Source organism: Columba livia, chromosome 2 (genome assembly GCF_036013475.1).
Source record: "Columba livia isolate bColLiv1 breed racing homer chromosome 2, bColLiv1.pat.W.v2, whole genome shotgun sequence".
Classification (NCBI taxonomy): domain Eukaryota; kingdom Metazoa; phylum Chordata; class Aves; order Columbiformes; family Columbidae; genus Columba; species Columba livia.
Genome location: NC_088603.1, coordinates 63,630,891 through 63,649,985, shown reverse-complemented (window position 1 = coordinate 63,649,985; position 19,095 = coordinate 63,630,891). Strand labels below are relative to the sequence as shown.

Genomic DNA, 19,095 nt, shown 5'->3' with positions numbered 1-19,095 from the left:
AACAACCAAACCTCCTAAATGGGCACCAACAGCTTTTCCATGGATCTCCCTTGAGAAGTCAGCTAGATTCTCTTGACAGCTACACATATATGGGAGTGAAGAGATCTGCACAGGCAAGCTGAACTTTTTCTGTGTGGTGTATTGTGATGTTTGGCTTTTAATCCAATTTTCAGCTAATACTAACAGATTTGGGAAGACTTATAAAACTTGATACTCTGCGGCATAAACCACTTTCTTACTCTTTAGGACTGAACTAGGATTTTCACAAATGGCAGGAATTTTCTGGCTGCAGAGCTTCTGTATGCCATCCTTTCCAATGTCACTTGTGGAGGCCAAAAGCTAAACTAGGGGATCACCAAATGATGTATTTCTGTGTTGCTTTCTGCTTTAGTGCTCATCTTTCTGTATTCCACTCAATGTCGATTTTTCATAATACAGTCTCATCTGCCAGGAGTGGATTATATTGGCTATTTAAGATCTTCCAGACCTTCCCCAGGCCTCCTGCACAACGTTGTCCAAATTTTCCCATTTCCCGTTCCACCCCCATTAGTTCTCTGGGCTCATTTCTGTACACATGGTCCGATTTCTGTTTCCTGACCACTGTTTGGAAGCTGCCTCCCTAGTAAGTCTGGCTCCTGGGCTCTCATCTCTTCCTGCATTGTCTTCTGGGCTGGTCCCATTCCAACCTGTAAACTAGAAACTTTTCCAAAACAACTATACCCTCTTCGGTGCTGCAAAAAAAAAAACCCAAACCCATTCTCTGTTCAGCATCAAGTAATAGACTCATACAATTAGAACCAAAGGATTAATTAGACTAGGGGAGAGTAGGATAAGATTGTTGCTTTTGAGGAGAAGAGTAAAGTGCTGGAGAAAGAGGAGTGTGGCTTAGTGTTGCTATTTCACAGCTGGCTGAGCAAGAACTTGGCTCTACTCTTCCCAGCCTAAGAAGTAGTGGCAGGAGCCTCAAGGCACAGAGACTGGCTTGCCAGGTCTCTTAAATCAGTGACAGGAGGAGCATGAGGAGCTGCTTCCCCTCTCTGTCTCCTTCTCCTGTTGGGGAAACTCCTCGAGGTGGTGCCCGGTCTCCCACAGCTCTTCTCCTGCTGCTGCAGCTGCCCTGGAAGCCTGCAGACATTCCCAACAGAGTCTGGACGGCTGCTTTGGTGACAACCTGGGCTCAATTTAATGAGAACGTTCACGTTCACTTGCTAGGCTGGCAGCTTGCCAGCATATTTTCTTGAGGCACATAAGAAAGAGAAGGGAAATGGTGATTTTTAACTTTTTTTTTTTTTTTTTTTTAAATCCAGCCAAACCTGACTGGTATTTCATGGATGAAAGAAAAGGCACTTCTCTAGCCCAGGGGCTTTGTCCCTGCCAAATTGTAAGGGCTTGCTGCAAACAATGGAGGTGTTAGAGCTTCTAAAAAAATAAAAATGTTGAAAGAATCTTTTATAACGGAAAATATTAGGCAACCTAAATCTTGGGCCAGCTGGTAGTGGGCAGTATAATATAAGCTCTTTGGAGGATAGATGTGCAAATAACAGATTTTCAGAATTTCTCTTGTCGTGTGTGCGTCCCGTTCCCCCCCCCCAATTTTGAACTATTTTAGCTATTTTCTCCAGATGAAATTATTTGCCAAATCCAGCCAGTTGCTAAATTCTGCTCAAATTTTTCTTTTCTCTGTCGACAGGTTTCCTGTAAAAACAAACCCGTTCTCCCACCTCCGGCTTGGAATTATGGCGTTCACCAGTGACACAGTTAGGAAGAAATCTGCCTGTGGTCAGCTCGCTCTTTTTTTTTGCCACGTTCTTGCCGAAGCTCACACGTTACAGTAACTAAGCTGGCCCAATAGCTGCGCCTGACAGCACACAGGGGAGGTTTTCCATTAGTCCCCACCATCCCCAGATCAGCTGGCACTGGGCTGAGAGCCTCGCACAGTGTGGGGCTGGAGATTCCTTCGGTTGTGGTTTTCAGGCTGAGTCTTCACTGGACCAGTCCATAATGATGATGTTTCTGGTGTTGACTGCAGACCAGATGTTGCACCTCAGTGCCACGCTGCTTGAGGGAAGAGCTTTAAGGCAACACAGGAGGCCCCAAGTGCTCAAAATAATTGATCCCGCATAATTTCTTGTATCCTTGCAGGTGTTAAGCTGTGGTGTCCTGGCCAAAACCCATTTTGGCACATCACCAGCTCTGGCATTTTACCTACTCAAAATCACCTCTGCGCTTCTAACTGCAGAAGTTGTTCCTCACTTCCCTTCTTTAACAACAGATTCATGCATTAGCGGCTGGTGGGTGCCTGCAGCCACCCCTGCCCATGCAGCCTCCAGCATCCCCTGGAATGAGCAGCAGCCCCCTGCACAGGGCCAGAAAGGACCTGCCCCGCAGCACCAGTCAGAAACAACAGAGATGCAAGGTGAGGCTGCAGCAGGTCTGTCCGTGGTGGTGGGGCACTATAAATGTATTTACACAAGCCGCCTGAGTGCTAAAACGTGGTTCCAGTGTAATGAAATGCAGTTGTTTGGCAGAGGCAGACACTGCCTTGCTTTCAGAGACTGTTTTATGACAGTGTAACATGGCCTTTCCAAAAATTCCCCCGCTTTTTTCTTTTCTTTTCTTTTTTTTTTTGTTAAATTATTAAATCTATCCTCAGAGATGCTGAGCCAAATTTCCAGATTTTTGAACAGAATATTCAGGTCTTCTGTTTAGGGCTTTAAGTGAATGGCAAAATGCAGTGCATATTATTACAGAGACCATAAACTGCAGGACCAGACAAACAATTTAGGTACCCACATTCAAAACCAGAATACTGAAAAATTTGCCAAGAAAGGACTAATAAAGCAAACAAATCTCTGGTGGCAATTTAAAGTGAAGCAAAACTCGTAGTGCAAGTATAATCTCTTTTTGTTTACGGTGGTGTTGCATCTTGGTTGGAGGCTGTTGCTCCACAGCGAGGCCTTTGCTCATGTCTAGTGCAGCATAAACTGAGCTGGGCAGGTCTGGTTTGGGTCACAGCCCCACAGATTTCCAACAGGGCAGGTTTGGATCCACTGTGCTTAATTGTATTGGCAGAGCAAGAAGGACTCTAGACCACTGGGAACAGAAGCACTTCAGTAATGCCTGTAAAGTTCAGCCACATGGGAGTGAAGGAGAGTTAAACCAAAACATCACACTCAGTGATTTGTCAGTAAACAGTGAACACAACCAAGGCTGAAGTACTAGTTTTTCCATTTTCCTCACCATGCAGCCACTTGAAATATTGCAGTGGCACCCTCCCACCCTCTTCTTTTAAATCCAGGAACAAGGTTGCATTCCCTGGCTGAAGTTCTGGACAGAACACTCCTTCCAAAGCTTCCTTTTGCCATTTGAAATCATGATGTAAACTATACAGAGAAAAGATTGTGCTGTAGCTACGGGCCTTCTAAAATAATTATTTAATGAATAAATATTGATAGTCATTGCTGACTTCTATTTTTACACAGCATAACCAAAAAAAACCAAAAAACAAACATACAGAACTTCACAAATAATTTCTTCCTAAAATAAGGAGCAAACCCAACCTCTAGTATGAAGAGCAAGACAAGGAAAAACAAACAAACAAACAAAAACCACACAAGAATTATTTTAGGGCATGTTCCTCTCTATGTGTTCAATCTTTTATCATTATTCTACCTATGACTAAAGCCTTGATCAGCATTACTTTTGGACTTTTTCAGGCTGTGTAAATATGTATCATTGCTTGGTTTTGAAGCATCCCAGTTCCATGTGAAACAAGCCACACGTGCTAGCAGAGTAGGAATAAAGCTAGCAAAGGCCATGGGATCAGACTGGGCTTAGGCTGGCTCTCCATCACAGAGATATTGACAGCTGGAGAAGGCAGCAGTCAGTGTTGGCCCAATTCTTCCTGGTAGGAGATGCAACCGCCTCCGGGAGGTGCATCCATTTGTGTGCAGGAGCAAGTGGCAGGGACACCTGCTTTGGGTAGTATCTGTTCTGAGAACTTGCAATATTATAAGACTAGAGACAGCAGCATTTATACCAGATTTGTCTCTCTGGGATTCAAACTAGCAGAAGCCAGAAGCAGGAAACTAGGGGACTGCCACCACAGTGCTACCTGTGGCATGCAGGTAAGTCCCTGACCTGCTGAAGGAAGAGGAACAGATTGGGAAGACAGGGGAATCAGGCATGACTTCAGACTCACAAGTTCAGTCAAACGTCCCAGATCAGGACGAGTGACTGATGGGCCTTGCAGCGCCTATATTCAGTATCTACGGGCCCAACTATGGGCCAGGTGGAACCTGGAAATCAGCTGAGAGCGATGCAACTTTACTGTCTCTAGAGATTCAGGATGGGGCTGGAGAGCATAAGATTATTCTTCTGCAACACAGCCAAAGTGCAGTACATGTAGTGCAGCTACTGCACTAACCCTTTCTTTGACTGCAATAAGCAAGTTGTCCTTTATTCTCTTTACCTGCTCAGTGTTTCTTGTATAACATCAATCATAAAACTCCGGAGAACCAGCGTTTTGAGCCCAATTCTGATCTCACTTGTTCAGGCATAATTCAGGAATAACTACAGTTAGACTTGCAGAAGATCAAAATCAATCTTGTTCCTCTTAACTGAGCAAAATTTGTGGTCTGCAGAAAGAAGGAAATAATTGAAGATGTGAACAATAGAGCCAACTGAAAAAGGAGATTTTTTTTTTCTCCTCTAAAGTTCGATTTTATTTTTTTTTTTTTTGCTGGCTCTTTAACTAATTGAAAAAAACCCAGTTTTGTAGGGGGGAAAAATGCCATGGTACCTAAACACTTGGCATTATGATACAAAATTTTAGAGAAGAAAAAAAAATCTGGAAAATTCCCATCAGCTGAAAATAACACTAATAGTGTTTCCAGTGGTAACCTATAAGACAGAATATGGCAATGTTGGGATGTGTGGCTTCACTTATGAAGGAGCACTAACTGAACTCCATTGAGTAATGTCAGGTGGATACTCAGAAAACAGCTGAAAAACACTGATCTTTCCCCATCCTGATGTGGAAGGTCAATGCTGGGGAACAGCATCCAGAAGGCAAGATTGCTATGCACAGGCCTGGACCTCTAATGCCACCATGCTCAGTAAGCTACAAAGCAACTGGGAGCTCACAAAGCCCTCCAAGGATGAGTGTCATGTTGTGACTGGCATCCCATCAGGTCTGGTTCCAATGCCCACAGCACCTAGGACCTCCTGAAGTACAAACTTCCCTCTGTTCTTTGTGGTTGCCCAGGGGTTGGTGGACCATCAGCAGCTCACTGGGATGCATGCATAGCACACGGTGTTCTGACAGCACAGCCAGGGAAGCTGCTGATGTGGTGCCTTGCCAAAGGATGTTTGCATGCCAAGCTACAGGCAGCCATGGTGGGAGAAGATGGGAAGAGAGAAGAACCTCATCTACTAACTGGGTTTATCTTCCAGCTGAGTATCAGTCCAGATTAACTGATGTGTGACCACAGAAGCTCAAACTTGTTCCTTTTCGTGGTTATGAAGCATGGCTGTGACACACAAAAAATCCTAGAAACAGATATTTAGAGCCTTCACATAGCACAGTCCAGTGCTATGTTGTGCAGCTCACTGGGTTTAGTAAACGAGGGGGTTTATGCAGCATCAGCCCTTCTAAGAACTTTAAAGAAAGGCCCAAAAAGACTCAAATCTTGATTTCTTGGATCAAAGAATCCCAAAGAGTTTTCACCAAGCACCGTGACAGCTGCCAGGACCAGGCTGGTTCTGTGGCAGCTCTGCAGCTTTTGGCAGCGTGTCCACAGCAGCCAGCAGCAGGAGAGGTCCCCTGCACTGGAAGGCAAACACAGGCACCCTCTGAGAAGTGCCCTCAAACTGGGGACACCCCACCGAGCTAGCCACAAGAGTCTGGATAAAGCACTAGCATGTAAAACCACAAACCCCTGGGCCAGGCTGCCTCAGTGTCTTTCCTTCCTACCGAAGAAGCTCAGACACATTAAGCTGATAAAGATCTGCCTAGAAAGAAAAGGGCCTTCCTGTGTTTCCCATCACCCAGCATAGTGATATGATGCAAGAATGTGCTGTAATCTGCATTGGGACTGACGTGCGTCAGCAGATGGTGTACGTCGCATTTGTTATCCTACACTTCACAACTCTGGCTGTGAGGGAAGGAAGTGTTGGGGTTTTAGGTCAACCGCTGCGCCAGTGGGTAGCAGTGATAAGTGATGTGCTGTCACTGTGCTTGACCACTGCTTTAGGGCTCAGATAGCATACTTGAGTCACCAGAAATGTGCATACTTGAACCACAAAAATGTTTTAGGGATACATTGTATTATATAAGAAGTTATTTAACATTATTAGTCAATCAAACACTCTTTAATTCTTTAGGCCTGCAAAGCTTATACAGTCCATGAACATGTGAACGACAAATGTAGCAATCATTTTCCATTATTATTTTTAGCAACAAGTTTTACTTATCTTTTTGGTACACCCATGTATTTTAGAAGTGGTTGGGTAGACCAAATTTTTTTTACTGGATCCAAGCTTTTATTATTCTCTTTACTATGTGGTGATCTGCTTCACTGGTACATCCTGCTAATGGACTGACTCTCTTGGTCGCTGAAGGCAGCATCTCTCCCTGTGAACTGGGATGACTGGTGCTCCTCCAGCGCCCTGTGTTTGTGAGCCTTGCCAGAGGTCTCTGGTGCCTGTTACCTTTCATTGAAGCAATACGATCATTGCTATTGAATGACTACATGGATGTTCAAGTGTTCATCTGCAAAGAAGGTGGCCCTGGGTGTGGGTCAGGTGCTTCATCACTGTGGTTCAGTGGGCACGTGGCACTGTGAGGAGAGCAGCACCTGGCTCCCATCCAGTCCAGCCAGCGCACACCCACACACTCACACTCTACAAGTTAAACCCTGAAACTGCTGACTTTCCAAATTGAGAGCGAGAGTCTTCTGATCTTGTTCACCACTTTTGAAATCGACTTTCTAAAGCGTTGATGGCAATGTGCGCTGCAGGGAAAACTGAACCAGAAACTCCTACGCCAGCCTGCATCTTCATGTAGATGCTCAGGTTGTCATGTGAGCAGCTGCAATGGAGCATCCCAAAACCAGCTGGTGCCTCCTGCTCCCAGGGGTACCTCCCTGCTGAAAGGGCAGTTTTGCTCCTTAAGACAAGCAGGCACAAGGAAACACTGTTGGGGTTCCCCCTGCTTGCTGCTTCTCTGCCCAGACCACACTGTTCAGTTGGAAAGTTAAGAAGACAAATTTTCATACACCCACCTATGTAGACTCATCCCAGCAGTCAGGCAGAGTTTGCTCCCTCCCACATACAACCGCTGCTGTGCAGCCTTGGCCCTGGACCCCTGTCAACCTTGTCCCCCCTAAGCTGCTGTTTGGAGAAACCACCATAAATGCACTTTAATCACTGACTGGCACTTGCCAGAAGGAGGGTGATAGGCGGTCTCCCCAAGGCATATCCCAGGGGCATGCTGGCACAGGGTTTGTTTCCACAGGTGCACTGAAGTGTGGCTGTTCTAGGCCCATGCCCAGTCAAGCCCACACTCAACTCCTGGCCAGGGCAGCATGGCCAGGACCCCCAGGGCTGTGTTGTGGTGGGTCTCCCCTCCCTGCCCCGCCCACGATGTCACCAGGAGTGAAAGGCTTATGGCTCCTGCTGCCTTAATGGTAAGCAGATTAGTGCAATGTAGTGCTTCTCCTCCTTCCTCTGCCTCTCCTGCTCTTCACCCCGCAACACACATTCTTTAACAACACCATTACCACCACTAAATTACAAGGTGGTCAAAGATTTGTCACAAGGCATGGTGGGGGATGGACCCTTGTCAATGGCAGGGCAGGGCAGTTGCTGTGGGTCAGAGCAAGAGGCTTGGTGCCCCTTCCTCAGCCCTGCCCATCCAGCAGCGGAACGGGGAGGCTTGGCTAGCAAGGTCCTTTGCAAGGTCCTTCAACAGGTCCCTTGAGCCAACCTCCCCGTATCACCGGTGAGAAACACCGTCTCTGGGCATGTAACCGGCATTTCAGCCTCTTGCTGAATGGGAACCACCCTGATATGCTGATGGGGCAGATGGCATTAAAAACCTGAGGAGCGTCTGCCTGTGTATGGGGCGGGTGGAAAGCACAGGACTAGTTAATTCAATATGCTAAAAGGTGTGTGCTCAATTTAGTGTCATCATCTGACTATGGTCAATCTGCTTTATAGGATAAAATATAGAAGAAGCTTATGGTGAAAAAATAAAAAAAACTAAAAAGAAGAGATTGCCAGGAGGAGGCAAGCAGTGGGCTGGATCATTTTGGCCCAGGCAGGAGCCCTGGGAGAGTCAGGAAAGAGTCCTGGCCAGAGCGTCAGGAAAGATCCATGAGGAGTTTCCTGCAAAGAAAGCATTCAAGAAATTGGGCAGAGGCAGTATGCATGTGATGCCTATGCTGCTCGGCTTGGGTGGAGGGTGAGCCACTGCCTGGGAAAGCAGCCCAGCCTGGAGATGTGAAGAGGGGATGAGGGGGAAAGAAGATGCAGTTTGGACCAACATGACTCAAAATAATATACAGCTTGTATTTTCTAATCAGAACACTAAAAAAAAAAAAAAGCGGGTAGAGAAAAGTTTTCATATTGGAGGAGATATCATTTTTCCTATTAAAAAATACAAAACAAAACAGATCAGAAAATCCCCAAATCTTCCAGTTAAAAAACTTCTGCCATGCACTGAAATATCTTTTGGTGAGGTCCAGAGGTCTCTGCTTTACCCCCATAACATGAAACTGGTGTCACCGGAATATCCCCCAGCTGAATGGGAACAACACATTGAAATTTGGGACCCCCCCCCACCATGGGTGTTCTTGGAGATTTCACACCCCAGAATCAGGTTTGTAAATGTTACTAGTGCCAGGCCTAAAAATGTATCTGAAAATGCAGAATATGATGTCCTGGGACCTCTCATCATGGCGGAACACCTCTCAGCCTGCAAGTCCCAGCCAGCCTGATGGCTGACAGCAGAGTGATGGTCCTGGAGCTGGCAGAAACCCCATGGAGAAGCCAAGAGAGTGACGTCAGCAGAGGCAAACCCACACTCAATTTGGGCACAAAGGGCTTACTCAAAACACCTTCAGCATCACAGGCACATGGTGGCCCCAGCAGCACATCCAGGGCACTCCTCAGTTGGGCAAGGAGAGGCCAACAACAGCCGTGTGAGGTGCAGGGCTGCCCAGCTGGGAGCAGCTACAGACCAGTAAAGTGAGTGAACTGGGCATTGGGCTGTGAGTAAGCCCTGGACTTGGACAGCTCTGCCACCCATACCCATCGCCAGTCTCTGTTATTTTTCGACACAGAGCCCTTTGTCAGTGGCACTGGGAACAGGCTGGGTACAGGAGCTGCAGGTGTGAAATTAATTCAGAAGAGGTGCTGGGAAGTGATGCTGATGGCATTTTTGGAAACGCTTCCCCTGAAAATGGAAAAAAAAAAAGTATTTCCTAAAACAACTGAAAATCAATCTGCCACATCTGCAAAGAGTGGCTTGTGGGTTGCCTGTCACTGAAAGTAGCTAAGGAAGCGCTACAGTCAGCAACTTCTCGGTTTAAATGACAAAAGCTAATGTGCCCATGGCTGACGGCAAGGGTCAGGTACACTACCAGTCACCTTAAATCGTGCAAATGTAACCATTTGAATTGTTCAAACTCCACAAGTTTGCACAGTCCAAAAATAAAGTCTCTTCGGCCAAAAAAAAAGCTGGGTTTGGAATCAAGAATGGCTTGTAATTAAAGCCAACAGTATGAGAATCTGTAAGTGATCGGCTCTGAACAAATTATTTGGCTACCTGAAAAGAATAGAATCAAAACTTTTTTATTTTTTTTAAAAGAGGCTAAAAGAAGAAAAACATTAACTTGCTGAGAAAGAGGAAACAATACAGGCAAATTAAAACAGGCAAATGCTTGACCTCTGTATTGGGCAAGCATGTGCAATGGTGGAAAAGATGGGACTCACTTTAGTTTGATGAACAGTCTAATCACTGCTTATGACATAAAATTAGCCCATTTGTTTAAAAAAGAAGTACAGAAACCAAGCTCTTTTGTCGTTGACCTTAACACTCCCCTGTAACATACTTGATGAGAGGGATTTTGTTTTATTTTTACTGAGACAAATTCAATAGATTTACAGTGATGAATGCAATAAAATTACACACATGGTGAAGGAAAGTTTAGCTTCAAGGCAGCACAGCTCTGTCCAAGAAATTTAACTCCTTGAAATTTGCCATTTTCAGCTGGAAAGGAAAAATCTCAAAGGCATGACTCCAGCAAGGCTATTTAGTCAAACAGTACCAGATGGATGTGTGGGATTCACCTTCTGCTTTTATTATGAATGAAAATAGTCAGCTAGGACTTTGCTAAAGGCTAATTTTGCCTAAAGAAGTCTGGTCAAGATGTGGTTAACGTAGCCATGCTTGGGTCTGTGGTGCTTTGAGGAGGGGATATGTGGAAATGAGAGAGGAAGCTCAGAGGAAGCCAGGTAGCACAGTGACTGAAGTATCTTGTTTGGATTAATTCACTTTGTGATCAGACATTTTGCTTTGGTATAAAATTATGCCAAAGTCTCTGGGAGACGCAGGGAATTTGTGACTGAGTTTTCAGTATTTTCGTTTTTCCAGGAACCTCACCAACAATATGGGTCACTCTATCCACATGAGGAGTAAATATCACTATTTCCACCCTCTAGACAGAGAAGCAGAGAAGGAACATTTTGACTGACTTCTAAAGAGCTGGTCGGTATCTGTGTTTTAATGGGGCTTGGAGCATCTGCCTCTCCTCAAATTGTGAGGGATTTGGTAGCAGCCCTGGGGAACACAGGTGTGACAGAGCAAGCATGGTGTCTCACCCTGTACTCACAGGAAGACAAACCCAAGGCAGAGAAAATCATTCAACAGAGGCTTAAATGCATACTTGTGTCTCCTTCTTCTTGAGGAATATTTGAAATGTGTTTAAATGCTTACCTAAAACAGGACCACTGCAGCTGGGATGCTGTCGTGCTCATGTACTTCATAATTTGCCTTTGGTCTAGAAAAATTGAAGCAGCTCACGTTTTTCCAGTGTTTTCTGTATGATTTGTTTCATGGGGTGTCATGTGTCAGTACATACAAATGCACCACCTGATGAGGTGATTAGAAACTCAGGCCCATGTTCAGCTGAGCTTTGACTAGGCTGACACCCTCCTGTTGCCCCTTCTCCTTTGGGGCAGCGCAGTGGAGCGATTCAAGGAGTAGGACAAGTCATCAAGATCAGATCCATTCTATAGATCCATCACACATTTGCAAGCCAGTCTGTGGGCAGCTCTCCCCTTGCAGGGCTACGAAAGCCTTCAGCCTAACAAAACATCTTGTGTCTATCACACTGAAGACCACAGATCCAAAGCCTACCTTTAGCCACTCACGCATTGCAGAAATAGTTCCAGGGAGAGCAAAAGAAACTCTTGTCCAAGCAGTATATAGAGATGCAAGTACTCTTGTTGCATGATTAATAAGGGAGTTTGTTTCACCACTTAAAATCCATCCAGAGGGCTCTTTTTAATTGTCAGAATCACCCCTGGCCAAAGTCTTGAATGTACCTGTAAGGACTATGCTCTTAAGTTCAGAGTGTTGTGGCTTTTTGGTTTTGGTTTGTTTTCAAAAAGGGTTGATGAAAACCATTTTCATAAACTGCCAGCAACAACCATAACACGTACAAAACAAGATAGCAGCCTCATACAGGAAACATTTCTGCTTTCATTTTTATTTTATGAATACATATACAAGAGATGCATAATCTTCCATTATCCAGGCTTAAAAGTAACAGGTAGGTGAGGGTTTGTTTTTTTCCAAAATAGCTCAAAGAGGAAAGTAAAAATAAGGATGAAGGAGGTGCAACATATCCATACCATACTGTTGAAAATCTTGCTAAGTTACTGCTGAAATGTGAACATGTGGATGGTGTGTCTGTGTGTGTATTGTCCTGTATCGTAAAAGCTTCACCCAAAGTATGTATGTGAATAAAAATATGCTTTGGCATAAACAGAGATTCCTCCATGCATACTTTGTTCACATTTCTGAAATAGTGAGTGAAGAAAATCTGAGAATTATATGTAATTTTCTCTCCTTGGCAGCAACATCTTTAATGGGGGGGGGGTGTGTGTGTGAAGATAAAGGAGAGTCTGTTGACAAGAGACTTCACTTCCATACTAAGATGGTTATATTAGCAGGATGCCGCAGGATGCAAACAGTTTCAAATAGAAGAGATGGAGATATGTATTTAGATACATACATATATAATGTAAAAATGCTTATTTTATATGAGAAAGGAGGACTTGTCAAGATATAATAAAATGAACCACTCTAAGACTAGCTTCAGCAAAACATTTTGCTTTATTTTATCTATTTTCTAGCTACAAGTCAAGCTGACATCTGTCAAGCTTTTTAACTTTTCATATGGCAGTCTATAAGAAATGTTTCATGCAATGTCTACAATGCTAAATACAGGGTAAATAACTGGGATTAAACAGTTGAGGAATAACAGACTATTATAACAGCATATTATGTACATATAGCCATATTATATTCTCATGTCTTCACAGTAATGTGCAAATGTGACAAATATGGCTTTCATTTTTTTTTACTAAAGAAAGTAAGACATAATTGTACAGAATAATGTTTTAAAACGCTTAGAAGGATTTCACCTTTTTGTGAAACCTGTTCAAACTTCATTGCATTAGGGTTAAGGAGCCACCCCAGCATGGAGGTGTAGTTCAGGTGTATTTCCAGAAGGGGGCACAGATTCCTAAGGCACAATATTAATGTTAAACATTTTTAATTTAAGTCATGCTTTTTTCTCAGTTTTCATTTTATTTTTTTTTTTTTGGTTATATGAAATAATAGGTTGTTGCTAGTTATATAATAAGCAGCTGATTGTAAAAAGTACAATGTTAAAGGCTACACTACATGCCTACCTGTAGCTCCAGAAACATTAGCTAATCTGAAAACACACTATACAGTGCTGCATATTAAACCTTTGTGGCTTTTTTGGTAATATTCTTTTTCATACATGTAGCAGAGAGTTATAAGGCTTCTGCGGAATAATAACATTATAACTGAACAAATATTTTACACTCTTCCATAATGGTATTTACAGTTACTATAACTCTTATTTTGTCATTTGGTAAATAACATGTATCTTGTATGCATCCTTCTTGCCTATCTAAAGTGCTTGCTTAACTGCATGAAGAAAGAAAATGCATACCTGCTTCAGATGCAACAAACCCTCAAAAGAAGTAGCTGAAATATTTGTTGTGGATCTGAAATGCATTCTCAGAAATTGAAATTATTGCTAAATTCAGTGCCCTCACTAGGCAATCATCTATATTATTTGTCATATATAAATATATGCATATATACTAGTATGTATGTACATGCATACACATTCATCTATCTTGTAATAGATAGATTTCGATTTTTTGTCCATCAACCTTTTTTTTTATTTTGTGCTATTCAACTCACTTGTGCTATGACTGAAGCTGGATTAAAATCAAAATCTTAACATGCTACTACTAACAACCCTATGATTCCTTAGCACATAATACAGACAATACGCAAAAGAATGCTGAGATGATGACAAATCAGGAGGCTTTTGAAATGCACTGAGAATAAGGCAATAGGCTGTACATTACAGCAGAGGAAAAGCGGAAGAAATTCTGGAATTCATAAACGCACCTCACTGGAGTAGGGATTACTCTCCCCTACTTTGCTGCAGAGTCCTATACTTTTTTTCCAATATCACACTCCAGAATGCAAGCTCTATAGTCTCTACATCTACCAACACTTGTAATGGTAGCAAGTTCAAAGCTTATTAAAAATGCCCTGATGCCACAACCTGGTATAATAAGGCACTTACAGGGCTGTATTCCAGCGGTGCCATGCCAAAAAGTTCAGCACTGGAAAGAAGCACTCAGATTTTGCTGAATTTCCTAGTTTTGTCCCATTAAATTCGCCGTCTTGGAGCATACTCTCTCCCCTTTCTTTTGAGATGATTTTCTTTTAAGAAGCTGTTTCACCAGTTGACGTTGAGGAGCTACTTCTTTGTAAGCAAGAGGTAAATCTTCAGTTCCTGACATTCAGTAAGGTGGAAGATCAGAGTGGTACCAGGCAACGTCTTCAGTTTATTCGGTATCTCTCTAATTGGGCTGACATGCCAGCTAAGTCAAAAGCATGTGTGGATTTCATAGTAGGCCCATACTGAAAGCTATGAATGGACATTGGTACTGGAAAGGTCATTTCTTATAATTTCATTTACTGCAAAGAAAAAAGACAAAAGGAATTGATTAGCATCCCACTGCTGCAGGTGGGTCACTTCAGTACACAGCCCCCCCAACTTGCATCTGTTCCTTGACGGCCTCAGTACAGCTCTGAACAGTAAGTGTAACATCACAAGATAGCTCGTACAGCCTGATCACAGTGCAAAACGGCAGGATTAACCAAGGTTATCAACATGCTAAATACTGTATAAAACTAGGCATCACAAGAACTGCAGCATTCTGGATCCTTGATTGCATCAAACATATTTAACATTTAAAATCAGTTACAGATAAAACATTTAATTTGCTCTAGAACTGGCTTGAAAATATAAAACAAAGAGAACCACTGAATAATCTACCCCTTCCCCAAAAAGAGCTGTTTGGAAAGTATGTTAGCCCTGTTAGGTGACGATGGCAGAAAGCTGCCAGCCACTGAGCCTGGGTATGTGCAGCTGCAATACTTAGATAGAATATGACTTGACGTGGTGATTTTTTTCCACCGTGAGACACTATTAGGAACAAAAGAAGAAACTGCTATGTGCTTGTCCATTCCTTGAAGGTGGTAACACATGTAAATATATACCCTCCTTTTGTGGTGACCAACACACATGGACATGCAGGCTTCAGTCCTGTCAGCACAGACAGATGGACGAGCAAGTTAAACCCTTGGCAAGAATCAGAGGAAAGAATAAACAAGGTCCATTATCTCAGCATCAGCCAGTCAGACTGCATCTCCGCTGATAAAGTGTTGTTTTCTTTATTCACAAGTCTTCTTTCATTCTTTTACCCCTCCCCTGCATATCATCAAGCAATACAGTTTCCCACACTCCAATTATGTCCGTTTATCAGCTTGTGATTTTTGGCAGATGGACAGGAAATGACTGAACCTGGCAAAGGCCATCTACAGTGGACTACACAACATCCCTTTTATTTCCACCCCACCTCCCTGCAGCGACTGCCACCACCTGATTTACATGAAGATAGACAAAATGCCATCGGTAGGGCTCTCACTGCTTCTGAATTTTCCTGACATTGCTGGGAGTGGGAAACATGTACCCACGTCATGGAAGCACCTGCATTTTCCTTTCCTCGTGGGTTGCAGTTCATAGCCATCCAGATAACTCCATTTGTTTATTGGAAAAGACCAAGCCTGTCTAAAACCAACTTCCTGAAGCAGTTAGGTTTTGCATGGGGTTCTCTGGTGTTTTGTTTGCCTGTGTTTGTTTTCTTTAATTTTCTGCACACTTATTGCCCATTTAGTAATTGCAGCACATGAATCAGTCAGGATTTGTGTCACAGGTCCCAGTCACCAAAACCACTTCTAGCAGTGGATACGCATACTGTACTTCAGAAAGGAAATATCAGCTGTATTTGTAACTACCTAGTTATGGCAGCAAACTAAGAATGGTATGGAAATAAGATGTGAAGACAAAGCAGTTCTTTCTCTTGAGAGTGTCACAGAGTTCATCTTTAATATTGCCAAACAGCGGAAGCAAATGTAAACAGCAAGCCCTGCTCTGTGGCAAAGACCGTCTTGCATGTATCCAAACACAGCAAGAGGTGTTACCCATTTACACGCCATCAAACTCCGCACAGCTTTCAGGACTGAGTCTCTACCTTGAATGCAAACAGCACACTTCTTCTGCTTTTGTAAAGATAGTTTCTTTGATAAACTTCTCAAAGGAACATTGGGTATGCAGCAAAAACACACAGTGACACTGAAAACAAACCCCCATATAGGCCAGACAGTGTCACAGTTTTGCCGACTTTCCCTTAAAGTTTCGGTTACATAAAATAAAATTAAGATACTACTCAAGGCAATCCTCAGTCTTTGTACAGTTAGTTAGTGTTTAGAGACATTACATGATGATCCTTAACAGTGTTTCTGTAAAATGTGAACATAAGTATCACTGGTATGTCACAGGGACATCAAGGTGGAAAAGCTGAAGAGCTCCCCATCTCAGTTAGGATTAGTACTCAGGCATCTTGAATCTCAGACTAATGATGTAGCACATGCTGAGGTACTCTTGCTTGATTCATTCAGTGAAACTTCCTAAAGTAACATTCCCCAGCCTGCTAGCCCATGCTCTCCCCTATTAAAGCCCTTAGCGAAAGTATTTCAGAAGCAACTTGATGACATGAGCGTCTAAGAGCCTAAAGGTCCATCTCCAGAATTGTCTTAGGCCCTTTCCAGCTACGCTAGGTACCCTCAGCTGAATCCCATCACTCAAGCGCTGTAGGACACATGGCTCACCCTGGAGATGACATGACCTTTCCTTTCAGCTGGGAGCCCACCTGCCTTGGCTCAGCCCACAAGACCACCACAGTGCTTCGGTCACACACTCTCCAGCTCCCAGCAGCCAAACCAATCTGTCCCCAGCTGAAATCACTCATAACTTTGTCATCAGATGCAACAGAATACAAACTAGACCTTCAGCTTTATTTCTCGTTTCTAACGTATGTTACTTCCTTAGCAGAGGTGGATTTCTGCTAACCTGATGAGTAGCAGTCAAATTTGGTGTCCTCGTGTAACAACATTGGACAGCTGTTCAACAACAGTTGCTAGACAATGTCAGTGTGGACTCAGGAGACAACCAAAGTGCAACCAGTTCTCACAATCAAACAGGCCCAAAAACACTGAGATAATGTTCAACATCAGCTCAGACACAGGTCTCTATTTCATCGTTGCTTGTTCCCCTTTACCCATCGCAGCACTGAACATGCAAAAATTCCCAATAACGCAGTGGAAAAAACCTACAGAGAGGGCCCAGGTTGCATGCAGAAGGCTCAGGTGTGGCAATACGTGACGCGGCAAAGCAGCCGATCTTGCAGAAGCAGAACGCGAGCAGAGAGCACTAAACATGAGAACTGAAAGGGGAAGTGTGTCAAGAGCGGGCTTTCCCACATTGCCCGCCGAGGCACCCGAAGATGGAAGGAAAACCCTCCAGCAGGTGGGAACAGGGGGAAACCAGGCGGCAAGCGCATGTGAAGTATGCTGGATGACGCATGTCGGGTTTGGCTAGAAGGATGCCCTCTGACACTCTCTCTTCCTCCAAGTCTGAGAAAAAGGTGCTGATGGAAAACTTGTTGCAGGGAAAATGAAGTTTCAGGTCAGTCAAAATAACATGAAAATATTAATTACATCCCTCAAATAATTTCAGTCTTTAGAAACAATATTTTTTTATTTCAAATTTTTGGAAAATTTGCTTCTTTTAATACTCTAAAACGTTTTAACGTTTCTGTTAGGAAATGTTCTATTTTGCATCAAATTGAATGATCTGGAATATTTTGTTTGACCCAAAATGGATTTTTTTTTTCTTTTGGCAAGGAAACGTCAAATATTCTTGTTGTGGGTTGACCCACAATTGTCCTTCCCAACAGCAAATCAAAAATTCTGTTACTGAAGTACAGCTCTACTGTCCAGTAAGTCCATCTGTACCAGTGTCACATCTACCACACTGGCCAGCAGCCCTCTTTGGGAAAGAGCACAGGAACCAGGCACCCCATCAGTGTTGCTTTCTCTAGTACACCTTCACTCTGCTGGAGGGCTTCGTGGGCAAGATGTCTGCATCCTTCTTTCTAGTGAACTTTAATGAACTTTCTTCCATGAAGATTTCTAATAACCTTCTGAATGAACCTGTTTTGGTTTTCACTGTTTCCTGCAGCAATATGTTCCATGGTTTAAGGATGTGTTGGTGGAAAAAGTACTTTTTTGTTGTTTTAAATTTGTTTACTGGTAATTTAATTAATGTATCATGCGAACGAGCTGATTACTCCCTGTACACCATCTCCTTTGCCATCCCCTTCCCCTTGGTATCCTCAGGGCCCCACTCAGTCCTGGAGGACCACTGCAGTACTCCCCAGTGAGGTAAGATATGCTGCTCATGCAGACAAAATAACTGCTATTTTTCTCTTAGTTCCCACCTTTCTAACAAAATCTTTATTACATATTTGAGGAGAGTCAGCTGGTTACTGTCTTGAATGCTCAAATTTTGGCTTACAAAATTGTTACTACAAGAGGATTGTGTGTGCTCCACAGAACAGCAGCATTCAGTGCAAGCAGCATTTTGGCCTGGGTTTGAGTTTCATTCCTAAAGCAAATTCTGGTCTTTGATTCCGCTGCTGCTTGGATACACATCCATTCATGTCTGTAGTACCACTCCAGGAGTAGTTGTGTTTTGAATGAGCACAACATTTTTCAAATAAAGGTTGCAAGGGCTTTACACTCATTTTTAAAACAGCACAACCTGAGTACTCAAAAAGACCCATTTGATAGACAGGACAGATGAGACCCAAAGAATTCTCTGGCTTGCGAGGCCCTACGTACAGCTTAACAGCAGATCTGGAACAGCATGCAAGATGTTTAATTTTCAACACCTAGATTAGCACAACACATCCCTTCAAGCAACAGGTTGATCTCTATCAGGTCAAACAGCTGAGTACAATGATTTCCAGAGCACCTCTGTCATCAGATTTTTTTCACTGTTTTTCTGCTGGTTTTGTGGAGGGGGGCACTGTCACTTTTATAGCTAACACCTACAGTTCCCCACAATGCCTTCCCTCAACTGGTATTTTCCATTGTCATGTCTAGCTTTTCCACTGACAGTAAAAAAAATAATAGTGCTGAGAAATGTAGGTAACACATGACCTCTCTACCTGTCAAGGAGTCTGAAAGAGGAACCTTTCCTTTGCTAAACAGGAGATGCCACAGTAGCAGGATGTGGTGAGCTGTTACACCACATTTTACTTTAATAAGGAGTATTTTCTTCT

The 19,095-nt window shown here is 43.3% G+C and overlaps 1 protein-coding gene across 5 annotated transcripts in view; it reads right to left on the bottom strand.

Moving 5' to 3' along the window:
• Positions 1–13,109: 13,109 nt before the first annotated feature.
• Positions 13,110–19,095, bottom strand: part of NFATC1 (nuclear factor of activated T cells 1) — a 113,389-nt gene continuing 107,403 nt past the window's right edge. For 3 of the 5 annotated variants that reach the window (XM_065052265.1, XM_065052267.1, XM_065052264.1), the window contains exon 10: positions 13,110–14,323. In XM_065052265.1, coding sequence (XP_064908337.1) covers positions 14,274–14,323 — 50 coding nt within the window. In that variant the 3' untranslated portion in view covers positions 13,110–14,273. The remainder of the gene's footprint in view (positions 14,324–19,095) is intronic. The other 2 variants (XM_065052262.1, XM_065052263.1) reach the window with 1 other exon arrangement.